At 44.5% G+C, this 19676-nt stretch overlaps 1 protein-coding gene across 5 annotated transcripts in view; it reads right to left on the bottom strand.

The window, feature by feature from the left end:
• Positions 1-19676, bottom strand: part of LOC119175688 (disco-interacting protein 2) — a gene marked incomplete at its 3' end in the record, with an annotated part of 148937 nt that overhangs the window by 42001 nt on the left and 87260 nt on the right. For all 5 annotated transcript variants that reach the window (XM_075881900.1, XM_075881902.1, XM_075881899.1 and 2 more), the window contains 5 exon segments: positions 2668-2922; positions 5263-5382; positions 6018-6111; positions 6938-7002; positions 14818-14920. In XM_075881900.1, coding sequence (XP_075738015.1) covers positions 2668-2922; positions 5263-5382; positions 6018-6111; positions 6938-7002; positions 14818-14920 — 637 coding nt within the window.

The following is a 19676-nucleotide window of genomic DNA, read 5'->3' as shown; positions in this document are numbered from 1 at the left end:
ACCGCGACCACAATCGCAAACTGTTTCCGCCACAGTGGATTTGCAGCTGTAAGTGCGCAGGATAGTTGTGACGTCGACGTGGATGGGGCTGAGCAGCTCATGCCAGTGGCATTGCGCGACACTCTTCGGGGCGTACGTTTTGCCGATTATGTTGAAGTTGACACCGGTGCATCGGTGTGTGGTGCCCTGACTGATGAGGACATTATCGCTCAAGTAGCCGGTGCGCAGCTTGATGCTGAAGAGCCAGAAGGTGAGGAAGACGAAAATGACGAAGCGCCTGTGCGCCCGTCAGCTTCTGCGGTGATGGAGGCACTTAATGTGGCGTGTCTCTTCTTCAGCTTTGAAGAGGGTGAAGAGGATACCCTGCGCCGCGTCCGCGTGCTGGAACAGAGAGCCGCAGCTGTGGCATTCAGAGAAAAGAGGCAGATGGTCATCACCGACTTTTTTAGCCAATAAATATTTTTTGTGACCCCACCCCCGAAATCCACCAATTTTTGCTCACTTTCATTATTTCAAATTTTGTTTAATTCGAAAATGCTCAGCGTTCCCGGGGAATTCGAATTAACGAGCTTTTACTATAGTAGTGTACAGAGTAGTATACTGCAGTCTACAAATAATAAGGCAGCTAAACTAACCTGAAGGATAATGCCCCGTATCACCCCTTCACACAGCAACAACCAAGGCTGGCCTCTACTCGCACTAATGCCATTATGACACTTGCAATACCAGTGATACTCTTTACGAGCACACGGCAACAACTTGTAGCAGAACTTGAAGGAAATGACCCGCTCAAACAAACAATCAGACTGATTACATTCCTGGAGCATATTTACTGAGTAAAGGTAATTCTACTTTAGTATAATTCTACTTTAGGATAGTGGGAGGCTCTGCTACGCAGTCGTTATTGTTGTCGTCTTTGTACCATGATAATTTTCACCCGATAAGGCCAAATAAAGTTTTAACCGTTTTTTCTCAGAACACAGCTTTTGACCACTTTCCTTGTTTGCTTCTTCTGTATAAGTGGATTAGGATAGCTGGAGCTATAATGCTATTTGAACAATGTAGCTAAATTTGCACAAAAAGCAATGCTGAGAGGTTTTTTAATAAGCAGCTCCAACTTTTTTATTTCGATATAAAATTTCTTTTTTAGTTAATTAAATGCAGACAATAAACTTTATTGTGCTGTAATTTGAGAAGTACTTGTTCAATTTTTGATCAGCTTACAGCATTGCTTTCCTTAAGCTTTCTAGTATTCATACATGTGTTAATGACTATGTAAATTTATGTACATAAATGTGTGTAATGCATTCCACCAATGCAGTTGCTTGTACAGTCGAATCTCATTTATTCGAGCATGCTTAATTCGAACTTCCCATTAATTCGAACCCACGATGAGGTCCCGTCAAAGCTATGTGTATTCCAATGGGCGAAAACACCCAGTAATTCGAACACCCATGCACTTCCAACGGTTAACTCGAACATACCTCACTCCGAAAATGCTCTCAACACCCCGCTCAATCCCAGGGCAGCCCCTGCGACACCTCAACGCTGCCCACGAAGGAAATGAAAAGGAAAGGAAAGGCTGCGGTGGAATGTTTGCTCTCTCTCAAATGCCAACCCCTGTCTTCTCCCTTTTCCGTCCCTGCCACGTGAACACCCTTCTCCTTCCAATGCCGCGTGCAAAGAGAAAAAAAAAAAAAAGAAAGCTTTCGCTGGGTTGAATGAATGTGTGGTTGAAGGAAAGGAAAAAGGCACTATCTTCTGCAGCCCTTGCCCCTTGCACGCCTTGAGGTGGGGGAAGTCTCTCATATGCCGTGCCGCTGCCATGCTTCCCCCTTTCCCGTCCCTGCCACGTAACCCTTCTCCTTTCAACAATGCGTTCGAAGAGATAAAAAAAAAAAGCTGCCGTGGAGTGTTGGTGTTTTTCTCAAATGCCGAGCTGCTTCTCTCGGCGTGGAGACGCTCCTCCTTTCTCGTCACGTGCTGGCCATGCTGCGGCTGCGTAGTGGATAGTGGGAGGCTCTGCTACGCAGTCGTTATTGTTGTCGTCTTTAGATAGTGTCGGCGCTAGACATTTCCGCGTGCAACTTCTCTTGCCAGGAGAATTCTGAAGCCGAAGTAGAAATACTTTGCAAACTGCGTGCAAAATTGATTGACTCGCTGCAAGGCAAGCGTGTGCAGATGCGCATCACCGATTACATCAATTAATAACGAATGTTCTGTGATTTGTGAATAAACGTAAGTCTTCTGAAACTTCCCCCTCGTGTGTTAGCTCAATGCACATGCACCACAGCATGGAGAGCCCTCTGCTTATTTAGCTTTCATTAATTCGAACTTCCTTTAATTCGAACAAATTTTCGGGCCCCTTCGAGTTCGAATTATTGAGATTCGACTGTATTAATTTTTGCGTGAGCAGCAGTAGAAATCTCTTTTTTTATCTTTTTTTCAGCATGAAAGGATGGACTTTTTTCTAGGAAATCTTCCATCTATATTTGATTTTTATAGGTCACTAATTCGTTTTTATGGTGCGGGACAATTAAGAAATTTTTAATTGAATTAAGCACTAACAGGGTTAACTTTCTGAAAGTGTGTATTTATAGGTGAGAGGTTGAGTTACAGCAAAATGCAGCCTTTTTTTGTCCCCTGCTGAATGAGCGTGGCACCCACCTCCAGGCAGGATGTGCCCACAGTCTTGCAGGGTGAGTGAAGTGAGACTGTTTTCCATATCAACACGAATGACGCCATAACTGAGGGCTGCCATGGACAGAACGCCACGGCCACTGGCACCAGCACCCACACGTCCTGGCCGCCGCACAGCCACGGTGAGGGCCTCAGGTGAGGCTGCGCACGGGCACACTGCATCTGGGTGCAGCCCCCGACTGTGGAACACACTGATGAACTGGTCGCACGAGGACAAGGACCCTGTGCGAGAGAAAGCACATTTTAATTAATCTAGATAAGTGATGCATGAAGTCATGCCAAGCAATAGACTGATAGAGTAAAAATATTGTCACCATGCACAAGTGTTCCAGACAATGTCAGCAGTTTTTTGGCATCCTGTTAAGCAACTATGTCAGGAAACACTCGTTTCCCATCAATTGACAAAAAAGCACACAACTTATCTTCTCTCTATGTCACATTGGAAAAAAAAGCTCTAGAAAGTTTTGAAGTCCACTTGCACGGAGACTTAAAACAAACCAATGCCCTCACATTCAACCTACTGTTACTTTGTGTAGAAGTGAAGCAATGAGAGCTACTGGTATCATGGCACTGGTATAAGCCACGTTTATCAGGCTTGTGCAAATAGTAAATTTCAGGTCCGAAGCGAATTCGAAACTAATAGTGATTTTGGTCAAATAATTTCGAATCGAATTCGAAAGTATACATCGCATATTATAAAGCGAAAACGGCATACTTGTTATGACCTAACAAACCTGCACAGTATTTTTAAAAAATTGAGAAAAGGCCTATGCAAATCTCTTTTTTGTTGTTGTTCAAGGGAATTATAAACAAATTTGAATAGTAGCAGGATTTAAGTTCTTGTAGAATGCTATTACCAGCTAATTACATTCATTTTAAAATTTACTACATTTAGAGCATGTAAGCTGGTATAACATGCTTTTAAACTCTAGAAATGATAAATCAATGTGACGGTGTGGCGTTCATATAACCTTCAAGTAACGCTTCGTGGCAGTGCAGATTTCCCCTGCAAAGGTGTTTTCACAGTTTCGCAGACCTATACTGCAGCGAAACCACCATTATAAGAAGGTACATGCGGAGTAATATACACCTATTCGTTCATTTCGATCTTCGAAATTGCCAACAATTTAAATTCGATTCAAAGGGAATTCGAATATTGTAATATTCATTCAAATATTCGAAGCATTCGAATATTCGCACAACCATAATGTTTATGTAATGTTTAGGCTTGAGCAAATAGTGATTTTGGTCAAATAATTTGTAATCAAATTCCGATGGTATATATCACATGTTATTAAAAAAAGAGCATATTTTTCTAACCATAACTAACCAGCACATTATTTTGTTTAAGTTGAAACAAAGCATACACAAATGCCGTTCTTTTTGGTTCGAAAGAAGGGGAAACAATTTTGAATACTAGAAGGGTTCGACTTTCGGCAGATTGCAGGTGATGCCCGGTAAAATATGTTGTGTTTTAAAATTGACTATACTTAGAGCACATAAGTCGATATAACAAGCTTTTAAACTAAAGAAAAAGAAAAGACGAATTGATGTTATTTCACTTTAAAGTGGGGCTTCATGGCAATGCAGACTCCTTCTAATTAAGTCTGCCGAAACAAGAGCCTCACTATAATGAATTAAGAAATATAATTTTCAGGGCTCGTTTTTATATTTTCTATAAACAACTCTTTACTCCTGGGTGTTACACCTGGGCGACATACCGAAAACGTTCAAGCAAGCAAGTCACGAAATGCATGCCCCTTTCATGCCGGCTGTCAAGTACTCATGGGGAACATAGCTTTCAACACAAAAAGTATACCGCTGTCTCGTGTAAGGTAAATGCTAGAACCAATTGTTTTGTAGCTGATGGCAAAGAGCGGGAAGCATGTGCCACAGCTCTCTTTTCTTCATTCTTTCTCGCCTGGTTGACGCAAGTTTAATCTTCAATAATTTTACTTATTTGGTGTGCATGCACCCTAGAGGTGGCACATGACATGTTATGTTTTTCTAAAGTACGTTTCTAACACAGGATCCTCACTTTTGTGGCATATCGAGCATTTGCTATATACCTAAAGTATGCTATATATTTGTATTTTTGATTAACTTCATAATCAATTAAAGGTTGCGATTTAAAGCTGGGAAATGAAAATAATTGTCATTTTGTTTGGCGGTATCATAGTTCATGCACTAAATGGTAGTGAAGCAGAGCGATGAATCAGGCTAGTTGGTGGTGGCTTGTGATTTCTCATTACACTGCGGATGACAAGATGAGGCCGAGAAAGTGTCCTGTAGTTTTCTCGTCCTCGTCTCAACATCGGCAGAGCGACAAGAAATCATGAACCTTAAATAGGTGAACTATGCGATGTGACATCAGCCTTCACACCTCACCCCCACATTTCAGATAAGCTTCCGGAGCCCCTGCAGATCTTGTAGACAAATTTATTTTCCTCAAAAAGTTGAAAACCACTGAGTCTTATACAAAGGTATGGTTAATACACCTAAATATATCATCGTAAATCAGATGTGCGAATGGCTGCACAATGATGGCTTCACGCAACTTACACGGGTTAGATCCATCAGCCACAAGTAGCAGCCGGAGTGAGCTCAGGTTGACATCTTTATGGTCCTTGGTCGCTAGAAGGCCCCAATGCAAGTCCCTCGACTTGCACACGGCAACATTGGCTAGAGAAATGTCAGCAGTAAATATTCAAGATGATCCTTTGTTGAGGAAAAGATAACTAGATGAGATGGTTATAAAGATGATAATCTGAATAATTAATCACAGTATCTGAAGTAAAGAGTACCTCAAAAAAAAAAAAAAAAACTTGGCAAGCTGGGTGAGCAAAGACTAAACTGAATTGAAGCTAGAAAAAGAAAAAAAAAGAGGATACAATACTCTTACAGATAAAAAAAAATAAAAGTTCACTGTCTTATTACTGTATTATATGCACATGAAAGTTTATACAGGTGACAAAGTGCAATATAGCTTCAAAGTACACATAGTGGTAGATCGAGAATAAAATCATACATGAGAGATAAACCTTTATAGAAACCAGTACCGAACGACAGAACTAAAAAAAAAATTAAGTTTTAGAGGAAGAGTAAGAATAACAAAATGAGGTAAAAGACTCTCATTTTTTTATTCCGTCTCTACAATGAAAGATATAGAAGAGAATTGTACATGGGAGATAAACCATAATTATAGAAGCCAGTAAAGAATGGCAAAAAATATTTTAGAGGAAAAGTAACAATAACAAAATGAGACAAAAGCCTCATTTTTGGTAATGCTAAGATTGAGTCAATCAAGAGGTAGCTACCTTTGAACTTGGTTATCATCAGCATCCATGATGCCGGGTTGACTTTCATTAATGAGTAAGGTATAAAAATAACATGCATTCCATTGAAGACGCTCTGTAAATTAAAGATAAAAGCATGTGCAATTAGATACAGTGAAATCAGCAGTCAAAAACAAAATGCAGCCTATCCACAGAAATGAGTCGCTTGCACTTAAAAACAACCAATAATTTTGAAGCACCGTGTAGCATGTGTGCAGCAGTCAGAGCATAAGATGCATTGTAAATCCACAAGTTCTGTTTGACTACAGCTAAACCTGAATACACCGAATATGACAGGGACCAAAGAAGTTTAATATAAAAGTGATTCAATGTAAAATATATTTCAAGGACATTTTACAACTATTTGATATTTTTAATAATTTGTAATATGTGGGTTTAACAAGACCACTAGACAATGCAGTATGTTTCAATGAGACTCTCTTCCTAGAAAATGAGATATATGACGGTACAACTGAATCTCAAACCGAATTTTACACTTTCCAGATGAACAGCGTTTTTCATAAAATAACAATTGCTCAAATGGATCTTACTGCTGTCTCTTATCAGGATTTGCTAGAGTTACAGACTACATTCTTGCAACATAAGTCAAGAAATAAATCCCAATGTTTTTGTGGATGCCTAAATTGACACAGGCTGAGTTTCTTCAATGCCAATGGCGTATGCACACATCAGGGTACTGGTTCCCAACTAGAAAAGTGATGTTGTCAACTAAACGTTTATACAGTTTCACAGACCAAAGCCACTTTCTCGGTAAAAGCAATGTCACTGTCATAAGCAGATGCTAATTTATCAGTCTAACCCTAGAACGTTTGTCTCGTTGCTATCGCTTTGAAAGTAACCCTGGCAAAAACGTTTGCAGATGAAACAAATACAGTACGTACAGCAAGCACGCCATGCCAGAGGCCCATCTCACGTTTGTAGTCCAGCACACAAACCATCACTTCACCTATAAAAAAATAAAAAAACAGAAAAGAGTTTTTTTTTTTGAAGAAATAAAAAATTCATTTCATACAGAGAGAAAATAGGAGTATAACTTGTAAACATTTGGAATTATGCACGGTTAAAAAAAAAGGTCTGTGTCTGTGGCAAAATTTGGGGCAGATTTTCATAGCACCAGCAAAAAGCCAATTTAGTGTAGGCTTGTATGAATATTCGTCCAATATTCAAACGAATATCACAATATTCAAATTCACTTCAATTCAAATTTAAATTATTGAAAATTTCCAAGTATTTGGAACGAACGAATACCGTAATAACTCGAATCTAACGCGCACCTTTTTTCCGGTTAAGCGAGTTCATAAATCCCATGCGCGTTAGAATCGAGTACGAACAAAAACATTACGGTCAATCTATTGCCATCGGCAAATCCAAAATGGCCGCCCCCTACGTGCGTCGGCATGGCGCGTCGGCCATTTCTGCCTATGTGTTTCCCATGTGCGGCACTTCGTACGTGTGCTGAGGAGTTCGTCATCTAGTAGTGCATTAGCATCGACGGCGTCGAAGGGCCGACTCCAAAAACTCGAGTGCACCACGGTGCCGCTTTTAAGGGGGGACGTGGCAAGTAAAACTAATTTTTTTATTAATGTACTGTTTGTGATGAAATTTGGTGTGTGTATGTGGATGATTGTGAGGATTCCAAATATGAAAACCGTTTTCAAATACCTCTTGTACTTTTTGAGTTACAAGCATAATTATACTAATTAATGCTCTTCACACTTAAAGAGATAATTATTGCTAAATGAAATTATTTTTTCATATTATTATGTTCCCAAAGCATCAACTTGTGCAAAGAAGCTATTAGTTGATTTTTCTAGTTCTTGTAACCATAAATAAAATTTCCAAAACATGAATGTTGTTTTGCGCACACATCGCAGTAATTATAAAATGTGTTCTAAAAATTTTAAATGATGAGTAAGAAGAGAGATAAAGCTTTATTGCACTGCTAAAGGCCTCCTGAGCCTAGTGCAAAAAACGGAACGACTCTATCAGTCTTTGTTAGAAAATGACGGATGTTCTAGCGAAGGCACATAGGCGAAAATCAAGAGTTGAGAAAACTGACTTTGAAAGTTCACTCTTGTTTGGAAGTTCACAACATGCCTAAAACACTCAGAATCCTCCTGGGCAGTAATCCTGAGATGCTGTGGCCTTGGCCTCTGTAGAGCGCAACCCAGTTTTGCGCTTCTTTGTCGTGGAACAATGCGCCTTTTGAGCCCTCTTTACCCTTTTGGCATCCTTTTCGGCTGCTCGCCGCAAAGAGCAGTCTCCTGGATTGAAGCCCAGTTGAGCAGTGATCTCTTGCAGCGCACTCTTGCATCCACCATTGAAACGGCAGACTGCATCTGCAACTGCACTTTCCACACTTCGAAGGGAGGCGAACTGGCTCTTGGACTGGAGTGACCAAATGAGGCTATTCATACTCTCCACAGCGTTCTGGGTTTTTCCCTGCGCACACCTTTCAAGGAGCTCTTTGTTCGAGAGGCGCTTGTAGATTGGCAGCAGTGCCACTCGCACGTGAGGGGGCAGTTTATGTTTGTGAGGCGGCAGCGGCTCTCCCTTGGCCAATGCCTGATTGTGCGGGCACCAGGAGTCAGTCCCACTTGGGCACAGGTTGTGGTGTGGATCCTGGTCTGTGGATGTTACATGGTAATAAGTGGCCATGATGGCCCTCTCCATGCCAGGAACATCGTTGGGGTGGCTCTTAATGGCCCAGCCATAATAATTCGTCAACTTCTTTATCAGGCCCTGCGTCAGCCGGCCTTTGCCACCCATGCTCAGTCCTCGGCCTTTGGATTTGTGCTCATCAAGAAGGTTGCGCAAGGAAGTGCCCATTCTTTTTTTCACATGGTTCACACACTCCTGTTTCTTAATCACCATGTAGCCATACACCTTGTCTTGCGTGAGGGCAAGGTACGTACGGCTGTCACCGTCGCAGAGCACATTGATGTATCGAAGCTTGTACTTGGTAAACGATCTTTCAAACATGATCCTAGCTGCTTCTACTTCCATTTGGCCTGCATTAGCATCGGTGTTCTTTTGGCACTGTGGCTTGTGTTTCTCAAGCCACTCCTCATAGTTGTCGTCACCAGGCTTGGGGCCAACAGCACAGCCTTGGCAGTAGTTGGACAGGACACAGTGGTCCAAGACCAAGCCTGTGTACAGCTCGATTACACAGCCCACGCCAATATGACTTCTGTGCCCCCTCGTCATCCACGTGCCGTCGTAAATGACGTCAATGTTGCCTGGCACTCCTCCTAGGTCCTTGTAAATGTCATGCACCTTCTGTGCACTTTCTGCTTCAATGCGGGTGGCAGCTGATGTGGTGGCAGGGTGGCTGTACTTCCTTTGCAGTCTCTGGTAGGACTTGTGGTGCAGTGCTCGATGCGAAATGTCCATCGCAGAAAAAATGTCATTTATGGCAGATTGTTTTCTGCCAACTGACTGCACAGCCCTCAAAACACGCACGTTTACCTCAAAGGGGTTCGTTTTTTGTTGCCCGGAGCACCTCGGGGACGACCACGCACTGTTCACTCTGCCACAATTGTCACAAAAAAGTTCCATCCTCGCCGCGAGTCCAAGGCAGTGCGTAGTCTCGAGGCATATCGACCCTTCGTCGCACTTGTTGCACTTTACTGACGAAAGCAGACCGTTCAGCATCTTCTTATTTACAATGAAGAATGTGGAGTCCTTACCGCCGTCATTTTCGTCGCAGCCTTCGTTCAGAAGCTCGAGCTTCCGCTTTGAAGCGGACTTCGATGCTACGGCATCCAAAACATCCCGCCTTGTCTGCGCCCGCTGCGCGATTTCTTCACTGCTCGGAATCTGGGCCGAAACTCGCGATAGAATGTTCGACGCGCGCACGCCCGGAGTTGCAACGGCTGCCGACGCGGTGCCACCGCAATCGGGTTCGCGAGAGCGTCCATCACGGTCGACGGCATCCGGCGGTCTGACATACGACGATGTGGCACCTTCCACACTCTCGGCCTCACAACAATCAGCGAAGGGTCTGAGTAGAGGCTCCGTGACGCTTGAAGAGCATGCTCCGTCCGGAACTGCGACTGGGACGGCAGCCGCAGTCGTCTGCCCTTTGTTCCAAGCTTTCCGACGCTTGCCGTACTTGTGGACGCTCCGGAACTTTTTTTGCGGCAACATAGCACCGCAGTATGAGCAAGCACTCAGAAGAGACCACCGATGTAAACAAAGCTTGGTAAAAAAAGCACGCGAACTATCACAAAAACAGCAAACTGGCAAAAAACGAAGCGCACGCCGGATGATTCTCGACACGGCGGCCGCAGATGCGCTCGCGCTTCCAAGGTTGCCAAGGTGCGCGGCGCAGCTTTGACCAGTAAGAGGTCGCGCCTGCTACCACGTGACCCGCGCAGCCAATTGCCGTTCTTCGTTTTCGTTTTTTTACTTGCTCCTCGCGCTTTTATTTTCACTCGGCGAAATACGAGACCGCGACCATCGGGAAGCCGGCTTTCTCCTCTTTCCAAAGCTACCAAAATGGCGGCCCACGGTCAACAACTTGGCGCGTTTGTGCGGCGTGAACAACACCGTTTCGGGGGCTTTTTTTTCGCACTTTTCGGCGACTAGCCTCGGCAAAAACACTATTTGCGGGATTTGTAGCGCACGTTTCGCTGTAATATTTTAGAACAAGGAAGTTGAAGGTCTGAAGATTACGAAAAAAAATAAATCAGAAAATCGCATATTTTGACCAAAATCGGCACTTTACTTGCCGCGCCCCCCCTTAAAAGAAAAGTCATCGCGCGTGCAGAAACGGACGGAAATCGGGCCACATCGCGGTCGTTCGGAGTTCCCGAAACGTGCGTGCGGGACCGGCGGAAACAAAAGCAGAAGATTGTCGACAGCAAAGCTTCACACAAAGGCTTCAGTGAACAAAAGCAGGGTCGGTTTCCGCAAATTAAAGAGCTGCTCGGCGAGTATATGCTTGAGCAGCAAGCGGCACAGCAGCCCGTGACGACAGAACTGCTCCAAGTGCGGGCTATGCAATTAGTCTTAGAAAAAGGTCTAATGCGGAGCCAGTTTAAAGCGAGCAGGTGCTGGCTAACTGACTTTATGAAGAGGAAAGGCTGTTCTTTTTGAAGGGGAACATGCATATGCGAAAAGTTTTGCGGAGGAGTACGATGAAAAGCTTCACAGTTTTCAGAGGTTCGTCCTAAACTTGCGGCGCAACAACGGCTACCTGCTTAGGCAAATCGGGAATGCCCATCAGACGCCTCTTTACTTCGACATGCCTGGCACCACAACCGTCGAGAAGAAGGGGGCGAAGCAAGTTCGCGTGCTGACATCGGTCCATGGTAAAACTACAGTGACGGCAATGCTCTGTTACACGTCAGATGGGCACAAGCTTCGCCCGTACCTCATATTTAAATGGAAGACGCTCTCGAAAGGAGTCGTTTTTTCGTGTGGTGTGATCGTGCGGGCCAGCGAGAAAAATGGCTGCGCGTTGCAATCGATGTCTTACGTTTTTTTTTTTTTTTTCCGCGGTGGAAATCGGGTGCGCGTTACAATCGAGGGCGCGGTAGAATCGAGTAAATACGGTAGTTGCACATATACTAATTTATGTGTAACCCTGTAAAGGTGGTTTTACTGCAATAAAAAGATCTTAAGCCGTAAAAGCACCAAGTAAAATGTATAATAATTTGCATGTAACTTTTTGTAAAGATGGTTTCACTGCAGTGAATAAACATTAAGCAGTAAAAACGTCTACTTATTGGAAATCTGCACTGCCGCAATGCCCCGCTTCAAGGTTAAATGAACCTATCACCCTCACATCGATTCACAATTTTTTTATGTTTAAAAGCTTGTTATACGGGTTTATAGGATCTAAGCATAGTAAATATTAACACCTAACATATTTTACAGGTTATCATTTACATTATACTAAAAGGCAAATTCTGCTATTATGTAAAGTTGTTCCATAATGGCATTTGCACAGGCCTTGTTTCAATTTAAAAAATATATATATTGTGCAGGTTAATTAAGTCATGACGAATATAATCATTTTATTATATGCCATGTGATATATACTGTTCGAATTTGATTCGAAAATATTCTACCGAAATCACTATTGCTTCAAATTCTCTTCAAACCTAAAATTCACTATTTGCCCAAGCCTCATTCATTGTAATCACAACCACCTTGAGTGCAGTGTCGAACGTGAACCTATACACCACATGGCCTTAGTATTAATTGAAATAGTAAAAAAATACAGCAGAGCTAGCTTTATGTGTATCAACACAGCGGGCATGACAGAAATGACCAAGCTAGTTTTCTCAATTTTTATACAAAGTATTTCCCTGTCTGCACATCAAAGTTTAAAGATGCTTCTAAAATCTAACTATGAGAAATTTCAGAAAACATTCGCCCCAAGTCCACAACATATTTAAAAAAAAAAAAAAAAACTCAAGGTGCTGCAAGTTTATGACTGATGGGCCAAATAACATACCACAGCAAAAACAAGTAGCCATTGAAAGCCACATGCACACACTCAATCAACTTTAGAAGCACAATTTTCAACACGTGCTGATCAACTGTAGGATAGGAACCAGATGTTGTAAAAAAAACTATGTGAAGGAAAACTTTCTATGTCAAGTTAACGCCAGAAAAACATTTTTCAAGGGCTGGGATGCAAAGATAATACAGCCTTCTGGGACTATAACAAAGGCAGGTATATTGCTAATCTCTAGAAGCCACGATTACATTTATTATCAACTGACAAGATGACCTCAATGAAACTAGGAGGAATTCATTATTACAGTTAAACCCCGCTACAACGAAACTCACGGGGTGCGAAAAATATTTTGTTGAAGTGAGAATTTCGTTGTAGTGAAATCGAAAAAAATATAGCTTACCTGGGCTAGCAAAACAAAGGAACGTTTATTTTTTAAACTAAAAAAGTGTCCGCTGCTTCCTATTCTTTCCCAGCAGCGTCACGACATGCTTCATAGTCATGCATAGCGAGGCCATGGTGAAAACCACGCTGAAACAACGCCTACAACCGCTTTCGTAAACATACCAAACAGTTGTATTAACACGTTAACACCAGCAGCCATTCGCCATCATGTGTATGTGACAATGCCGAGATGGAGGCAGGGTATCGTGGAGCAGTGACTTTTGCCTTATTCTATACCATTCTTATCATCCATCACTCGCGGCTAGCCAATTTTGTTGATAATGCAGACAAACAGCTGCTCTGATTAGGTACCACACTGGTGAAGCGGAATAAAATTATAAGCATTAGAATCAGAAAAGGCATCGCTTCGCAGTTGCACGCAGTAGCTGCAGCAGCTGCGTGAAGAAAACCATGAACTGAGCGACTGGGCCTCAGCTTCGGATCATCTGCCGCTCGAAAGCAAGCCAGTGGCAAAAGCAGGGCCATCCTCCATGCAGCAGGGCCGTCTCATTGCCATCGCTATCGAGCAATGGCGGCGCCCATGCTTGCTGAATAGCGGCAGTTTCTGGTGGTGCCAAAACGTGCTTTAGACTTGGTCAACGTATTTTCAGGTTCTCAAAATGCATCAAAGTGTTAAAGATTGGGTTTTCTGTATAGCAATAAATATCTGAGCCTGGAATTGCATCGTAAAATTTTGTTGAAGTGGGACGGCAGAAAAAAGTGTTTGTTGTGGCGCCAATATTTATGCATTGACTCCTATGGACTACTGGTGGAGAACTGTGAATTTTTCGCAGTAGCGGAAATTTCGTTGAAGCGGCGTTCGTTGTAGCGGGGTTCAACTGTATCATTATGAGCCTAATTTATGTCCAGTGTAAGATGAAGGACCCTCTCAATGATCTCTAACTTGCCCTGTCCTGCATTAGCCATAGACATTCTATGCCTGCCAACTTCCTATTGTCATCACTAGAGACCGGATTATAGGCAAATGCCTATTTTGTTCCTTGCGTTCCTATTCCCAAATTTGGGAATAAGAACGCAACCGACAGGGGAGAAATTATGCGATTAGACCTGGCATCCCTCCCTTCTGAGGTATCACTGGTCTGGTTATTTGCTCCTGCGCTGCCCTTCCTAGCCACGATGAAACGAAAGAGACCCAGGAGAGTGGTGATTGGACAGTGGACACTTGAATGATGGACAATAAAACAAAAGTTCCTAATCTGCGAATCGTGCGGGAAATGCATGCCTATGTTAAATCATTGGTGCCTTTGTGATACCTAAAACATTAATATTCTTTTGCTTCTTGTCGTAGATACAAGTCACCGACGTCTTTGTTTTGAAATATTTCAATTTTTGTAGAAATTTATTGTGCCTATATTTATAATTTTGAAGGCCTAAAACAGTGTTTTACCTGTGCCTAAAACACACTTTCTTAGTGCCTAAAAATCCGGCCTCTAGTCATTCCTGTATCTATCTCTCTGTCATCCTTGGTTGTGTCTCGCGTCTCTTGATATTCACTTTGTCAGTATGACCATTGGTTATCAGTCCACATTACGTAATTTGACCTGATTCACTCCTTTCTGTGATATACTGAGATAAAACTGATTGAAGAGATTAAAAAAATTTAGATCTAAACCGAGAGAGTATTAATGTAGGTCTAAATACGACAAAGATAATGCTCAACAACTAGGCAATTTTCCATTTCAGTTTTCTTTTTCAAAATGTTCTTACATTGTTATGAAACCTGTTGTAGCCATGAACACCGTAAAAAGTAATAAAACATCTACAGGGATCATCTGATGAATAGCTTATTTTAACACTATGGAACAAGAGAAAGAAAGGTTGGATTACCTTCTGTATAATTGCAGGCAGCCGTTAGCGCTCTACTATGATTGACTAGTGCAGACCGGGACACAGCCACTCCCTTCATGGCTCCATCTCTGTCAACAGTGTACTGAACATAGCAGGAAAGAGAAAGCAAAAAAACATGCATCAATGCTGAGAATTCATATTTACAAGTGGTTATGAAACAGTAAATTCTTCATTGACGAGAGTTTTGAGCGCAAAAAAAAAAAACACGCATTCACAAGACGAGAATACAGGACGGGTGCTACTTTCATCCCGTCAACTGTGCACCATGTCACCGAATTTCAAGTTTTGTTAAGTAAACACTTACTTTTCTGCATAATACCTATTTACTCTTGAACTCCCTTCTCATATAACATGACATCAATCCACTGATACTCTCAATATGTACCACGTGGAGTAATTGTAGCGATCGGGCTATGCCTTGACCCAGCGAGTCATTTGCCACGCCGGATTAGTGCAAAAAGGACAGTCTCGCCACGTCTGGACGGAGGAAGCAACAGAGGCCGGCCCCACGAGACGTCGCCTGCTGATTGACAGCGGCGCCAACGGGATGGAATGTCGCCAAAGAGGGTTTTGGAGCCGCCACTCTATCTCCCGCCTGGGCCAGTCACGCATCGTTGGCGCGTTAAACGGCAGACGACGACGGCGCTGGTCAAAGGGCTCTCCCCAGAGGATTCCACGAACCGGGCACCTCTCAAAAGATCGGCGCTTGTTTAATCCATTGTCAAGTAGCCGACCGGCTGACTGCCTATGCCCGCCAGGCATTGTCCCGGAGTACGAGACGTAGTGTCGCCAAGACGCCACCAAGAGGACAACAGGGACGGCGTCTTCCTGGGGGAGACCGCGGCGGCTGCCGCGGTCTCCCCCAGGAAGACGCCTTTGAAGTATGCGGCTCTTTGAAGTATGCGGCCAGGATTGTGGGCACTCTGGACTCACACACGACGAGGAAGAGCCCTGCGGGCGCCACCAAAGTGCAGTGTTCACGTGGACCTTGCATGCTCGCCCCCCTCACCTGTGTGTGCGTGATTGGTGGTCGACTCGGAGAGGAGGAGCCCGACAGGGCATAAAACGACGCGGCAGAGTGCTGGACGTCGCTCTGAACTATGTAAAGTTTAACCACCACGCTCGTGGTTTGTGAAACCACTAGCTCTTCTCTTCTCTTCTGTCATCTCGACAACTCCCGTAATGATGTAAATAAATCCGTTAAGTTTGCTCAAAGCTCTCCCCTAGTCCTTGGCTCGACGGAGCGACGGCGATCGGCCCCGCTACCCGCAGACTGCGGTCGCCGCGACGCGCAACAACTGGTTGGCAGCAGTGGGATGCCATCAGCGACCTTCCTTCCCATCCGTAACAACTATGGCAAGCGGTTGGATGTGAGCCTGGAGGACGGAGAATCAACAACACGCCGAGATCATGGAGACTGGCAGCTGTGGACTGGTGAGTGCTGGCTTTGGTTTTTTGGTTGCCAGGCTGATAAGATAGAAGTGCAATCTTTTCGCTGGTAGAGGCTACCACAGAAGCAGTTGTTTACGGAACTTCTGGGTAGAGAGTGAGCTGCACCACACTAGTTCTCTGTCATGGATTGGAAGCGTTTGTTAAAGAGTCAACTCCTGATTCTGGGGGAGGAGCTGGGAGCAGAAGTAGATGCGGGCATGAAGAAACACGCAATTGTTGGCGCTATTGAGGGCTTGAATCTGACCAGTGAAGAAATTGAAGAAACGTGGAACGAGATTCAAAAGCAACAGGAACAAAAGCGTCAGGAAAGGCGTGAGGAACAGGAGCGTCAGGAAAGCCTTAAGGTAAAACTGGAAGAGACAAGAAGAAAAATACAGTGCCTTAGATGGTCTCAAGTAAATTCGAGGATCCATGCATTCGAAGAGGGCGAGGATATAGAGAGTTACCTAACCTCTTACGAGAAGGTTTGCACAGACCTAAAGCTCGACGAAGACTATTGGTCTATCGCCTTATTGAGTGTCTTTCCATGCGACTTAATTGGTAGAATAGGGTACCTTTCCGAGGACGAGTTCAACAGTTACAATGTAGCTAAGGCAGCCTTACTGCGGTGCTTCGGCACCAGAATTGACAGAAAGCAAATTGAATGCAAGCTCATGAACGCTCCGTTGAACGCGCGGCGGTGTGCTGGTATTAAAACCAAGCCTGAGAGAGGTCCGCGTGTCTCTCATAGCACCAAGGTGAATAGTGAGAGCAAATGGGAGATAGAAAAACGGGAGCGAGGTGAAGAGTTCGAGCGAGCACTCAGCCTAGATACTGAACTGTCGGAACAAAAAGTCGAGGCAACGCAGTGGAAGATTCAGCCATCCGCAAGTGTAGCGCACGAGAAGTGCGAGGTGCAGCCCAGAGCTTTAGAGAAGGCTAGCACGTGTGAACGTAGCAGCGGATTCAAAGGCGAATCGAGTTTGAGTGCTGCGAATGAAGCTGGGAATGAAGCTGCGCTGAGTAGAGAGGCCGACGAAGGCCAGAGCGAGTGCGACGAGGTGCTTTGCCAGTTAACTGTTAGCGAAACAGCTAGAATAGCTGTAGAGAATCTGGCACAGACCTCAACTGTGTTTGTCGCGGCGGTGGATCTTGCAAATGAGGTCAAAGTAGGCAAGAACACCGGAGAAAGCTCAGAAGCAGCGAGCGTAGAGAAGGGTATCAGTGCAGTTGCAGACAGCTCTCAGGAATGCGAGCAAGGTTTTTCGAAGGGAAACAGCTGCATTGTTCCTAAGTGTGTTAACCAGTCCGCCGGTCTAGAGGGTGAGAATAAAGATGACCAGGGCGAAAATCATTTAGACCGCGCGACTGAGACAGCTGACGAAAGCTGTGAGAGGGTTCACGAGTGTGAGATGCGATCGGGAGGCTCGGAAGCGACACGCAAAAAGCGGCGCAGACGAAAGAGACGTCGCAAATCCGCGAGAAAGACGAACAGTACTACGCGTGTAAAAGAAGGCGCAAAACCTGTCAGCGTAGCAAATAAGAGCTTGGCAGCAGCGTCAAAATTACATTGCATGCGTCCGAGCGACCGGACGAAAAGTAAGAGGGAAGCGGGTTCGCGAATGGAATTGCGTGGAGAGCGCCGGTCTTTCCGTTCTATCCACAGAACGTTTCAGGGCGCACCTGAGTACAGCGTTAGCACAGGTGAATCGGCCAGACAGGGCGACAGAGCCAAGAAATCAAAGTGCCGAAACACTGTGGCAGGTGGTGCAGAGGCACCCTTGAGCGGTAAAACCATTGATAACTCAACCTGCAACGAATTTACAAGCGGTGCAGGACAGGTTGGTCGCAGACGCCGCCGGAAACGAGAGAGGCGTACGCGAGCGACAAAGCGAAGGGGTGAAAGAGGGGGTAATCAGCAGGGCGAGCGGCCCAAGAGTAGGTTACCAGCCAGTTCAAAGAAAGGTCCTTTGTGGCGTAAAGTAAGGTTCCAACGGCGGAAGGGTAGGCCCCAACGCGCATCCCCGCGACGGAATGTACGCAGAAGATTTAAAGCTTTGCGGGAACGGGATTGTAGAAGGGGTCCTAGAAAAAAAGGAAAAGCCACAATAGCTAAGCACCACACGCGAGCTAGCCCAAAGAAGGCATGGCCACTCTGTCCCACGCATCGCTCCGGTCCCCGACGCCGAACTGACAGAAGCCCGCCAAAATCGCGAATGAGGCGTAACGCTGCAGTTCAGCTTGTTGCTCGTGCACGTGGTTGTCTCGCGCGATTTCAGAGTCGAAGTCCACGACTGCCGCGTGTACGGCTGAAGGGGGAGCGACAGCTGTAGGAGGGAGAGTCAGACACAGGAGTTTTTTTGGAAACATACTTGTTTGGTTATATTTGGTTTTAAAGTGGTGTTCCTGTGTCATCTCCACAGCTAGTTTGCTTGGACACTTTTTTCTTCCCTCTAGATTTTGTTTGCGTGTAAGCTTTGTCGAAATTTCGAGTTGAATTGTTAAGCGTTATGCGGAAGCAGGGACCCGCGTCGGTCAACCGACTGCTTCGAAATTAGTTTTTCTTTGAGAAAACAAAAATCGTAAATGAAGTGTGGTTTGCCCGCTAAATTGGAAAGCGTGGTAACGTTGGTCGAGCGGAACAGGAGTTTCTATGCTTCGTGCCCTTTAGTGAAGCGCGGCATCGCATGCCGTCTTCAATAGAGTAAATGAGCAATGTTTGGGAAGGTTTTAGAATAAAACTAAACAAAAGCAATTTTCGAAATGCTCATGGGGAGAAACATTCGGTACAGGGGTTTTGGCGCAAAATTAACGCCTGTTTTGTTACGCACTCTTGACGTGTACCTCAAGTGTGATTGTTCCTTGCGTTTGTTCCTTGAGAAAATTCACGTTCAGATGAGGGTTTAAGGATACCTAGGTGAGAGAGATATCGCCTATGGTTAGGTGCGTGTGGGTATGCTAGCGCTCTTTGGATGAGAGTAAGATGTCATGCTAGAGCGCACAGCAAAGTCTTGTGCGTTCTTTAAAAACATGGGCTGACATGAAACTACATTCAGCAAATAAGCGTGTTAGTATACGAAATTGCATTACCCTTTGTTATGTTGGTATGTGCTCAGGGATCAGTTGAATTCTTTAGCTGAGCGTCGTGTTATACGGAACGTTGAGGGACGTTTTCCGTAATGATTTTAAGGGGTATTTGGAGTAATCGAAATTTTTAGCTATGGGCAAGAGTATTAATGTGGTTGCCATTTAAAAGAAAAAAAAGCATAGGTGCATTGTGGCACATTTGAAAGACCGGCCTGGTTGCCGAAAACTCATTGCCGGCGCTTGCTGGTTTTAGCAGTTGGTCTTTGTGGTATCAATGGTGTTGGGAGACTGCGGTTACTGTGATCTCTCCCGTCGAGCAG

Source organism: Rhipicephalus microplus, chromosome X, assembly GCF_043290135.1.
Source record: "Rhipicephalus microplus isolate Deutch F79 chromosome X, USDA_Rmic, whole genome shotgun sequence".
Lineage (NCBI taxonomy): Eukaryota > Metazoa > Arthropoda > Arachnida > Ixodida > Ixodidae > Rhipicephalus > Rhipicephalus microplus.
The sequence above is the reverse complement of the archived record's forward strand: the minus strand, read 5'-3'. Positions and strand labels throughout refer to the sequence as shown.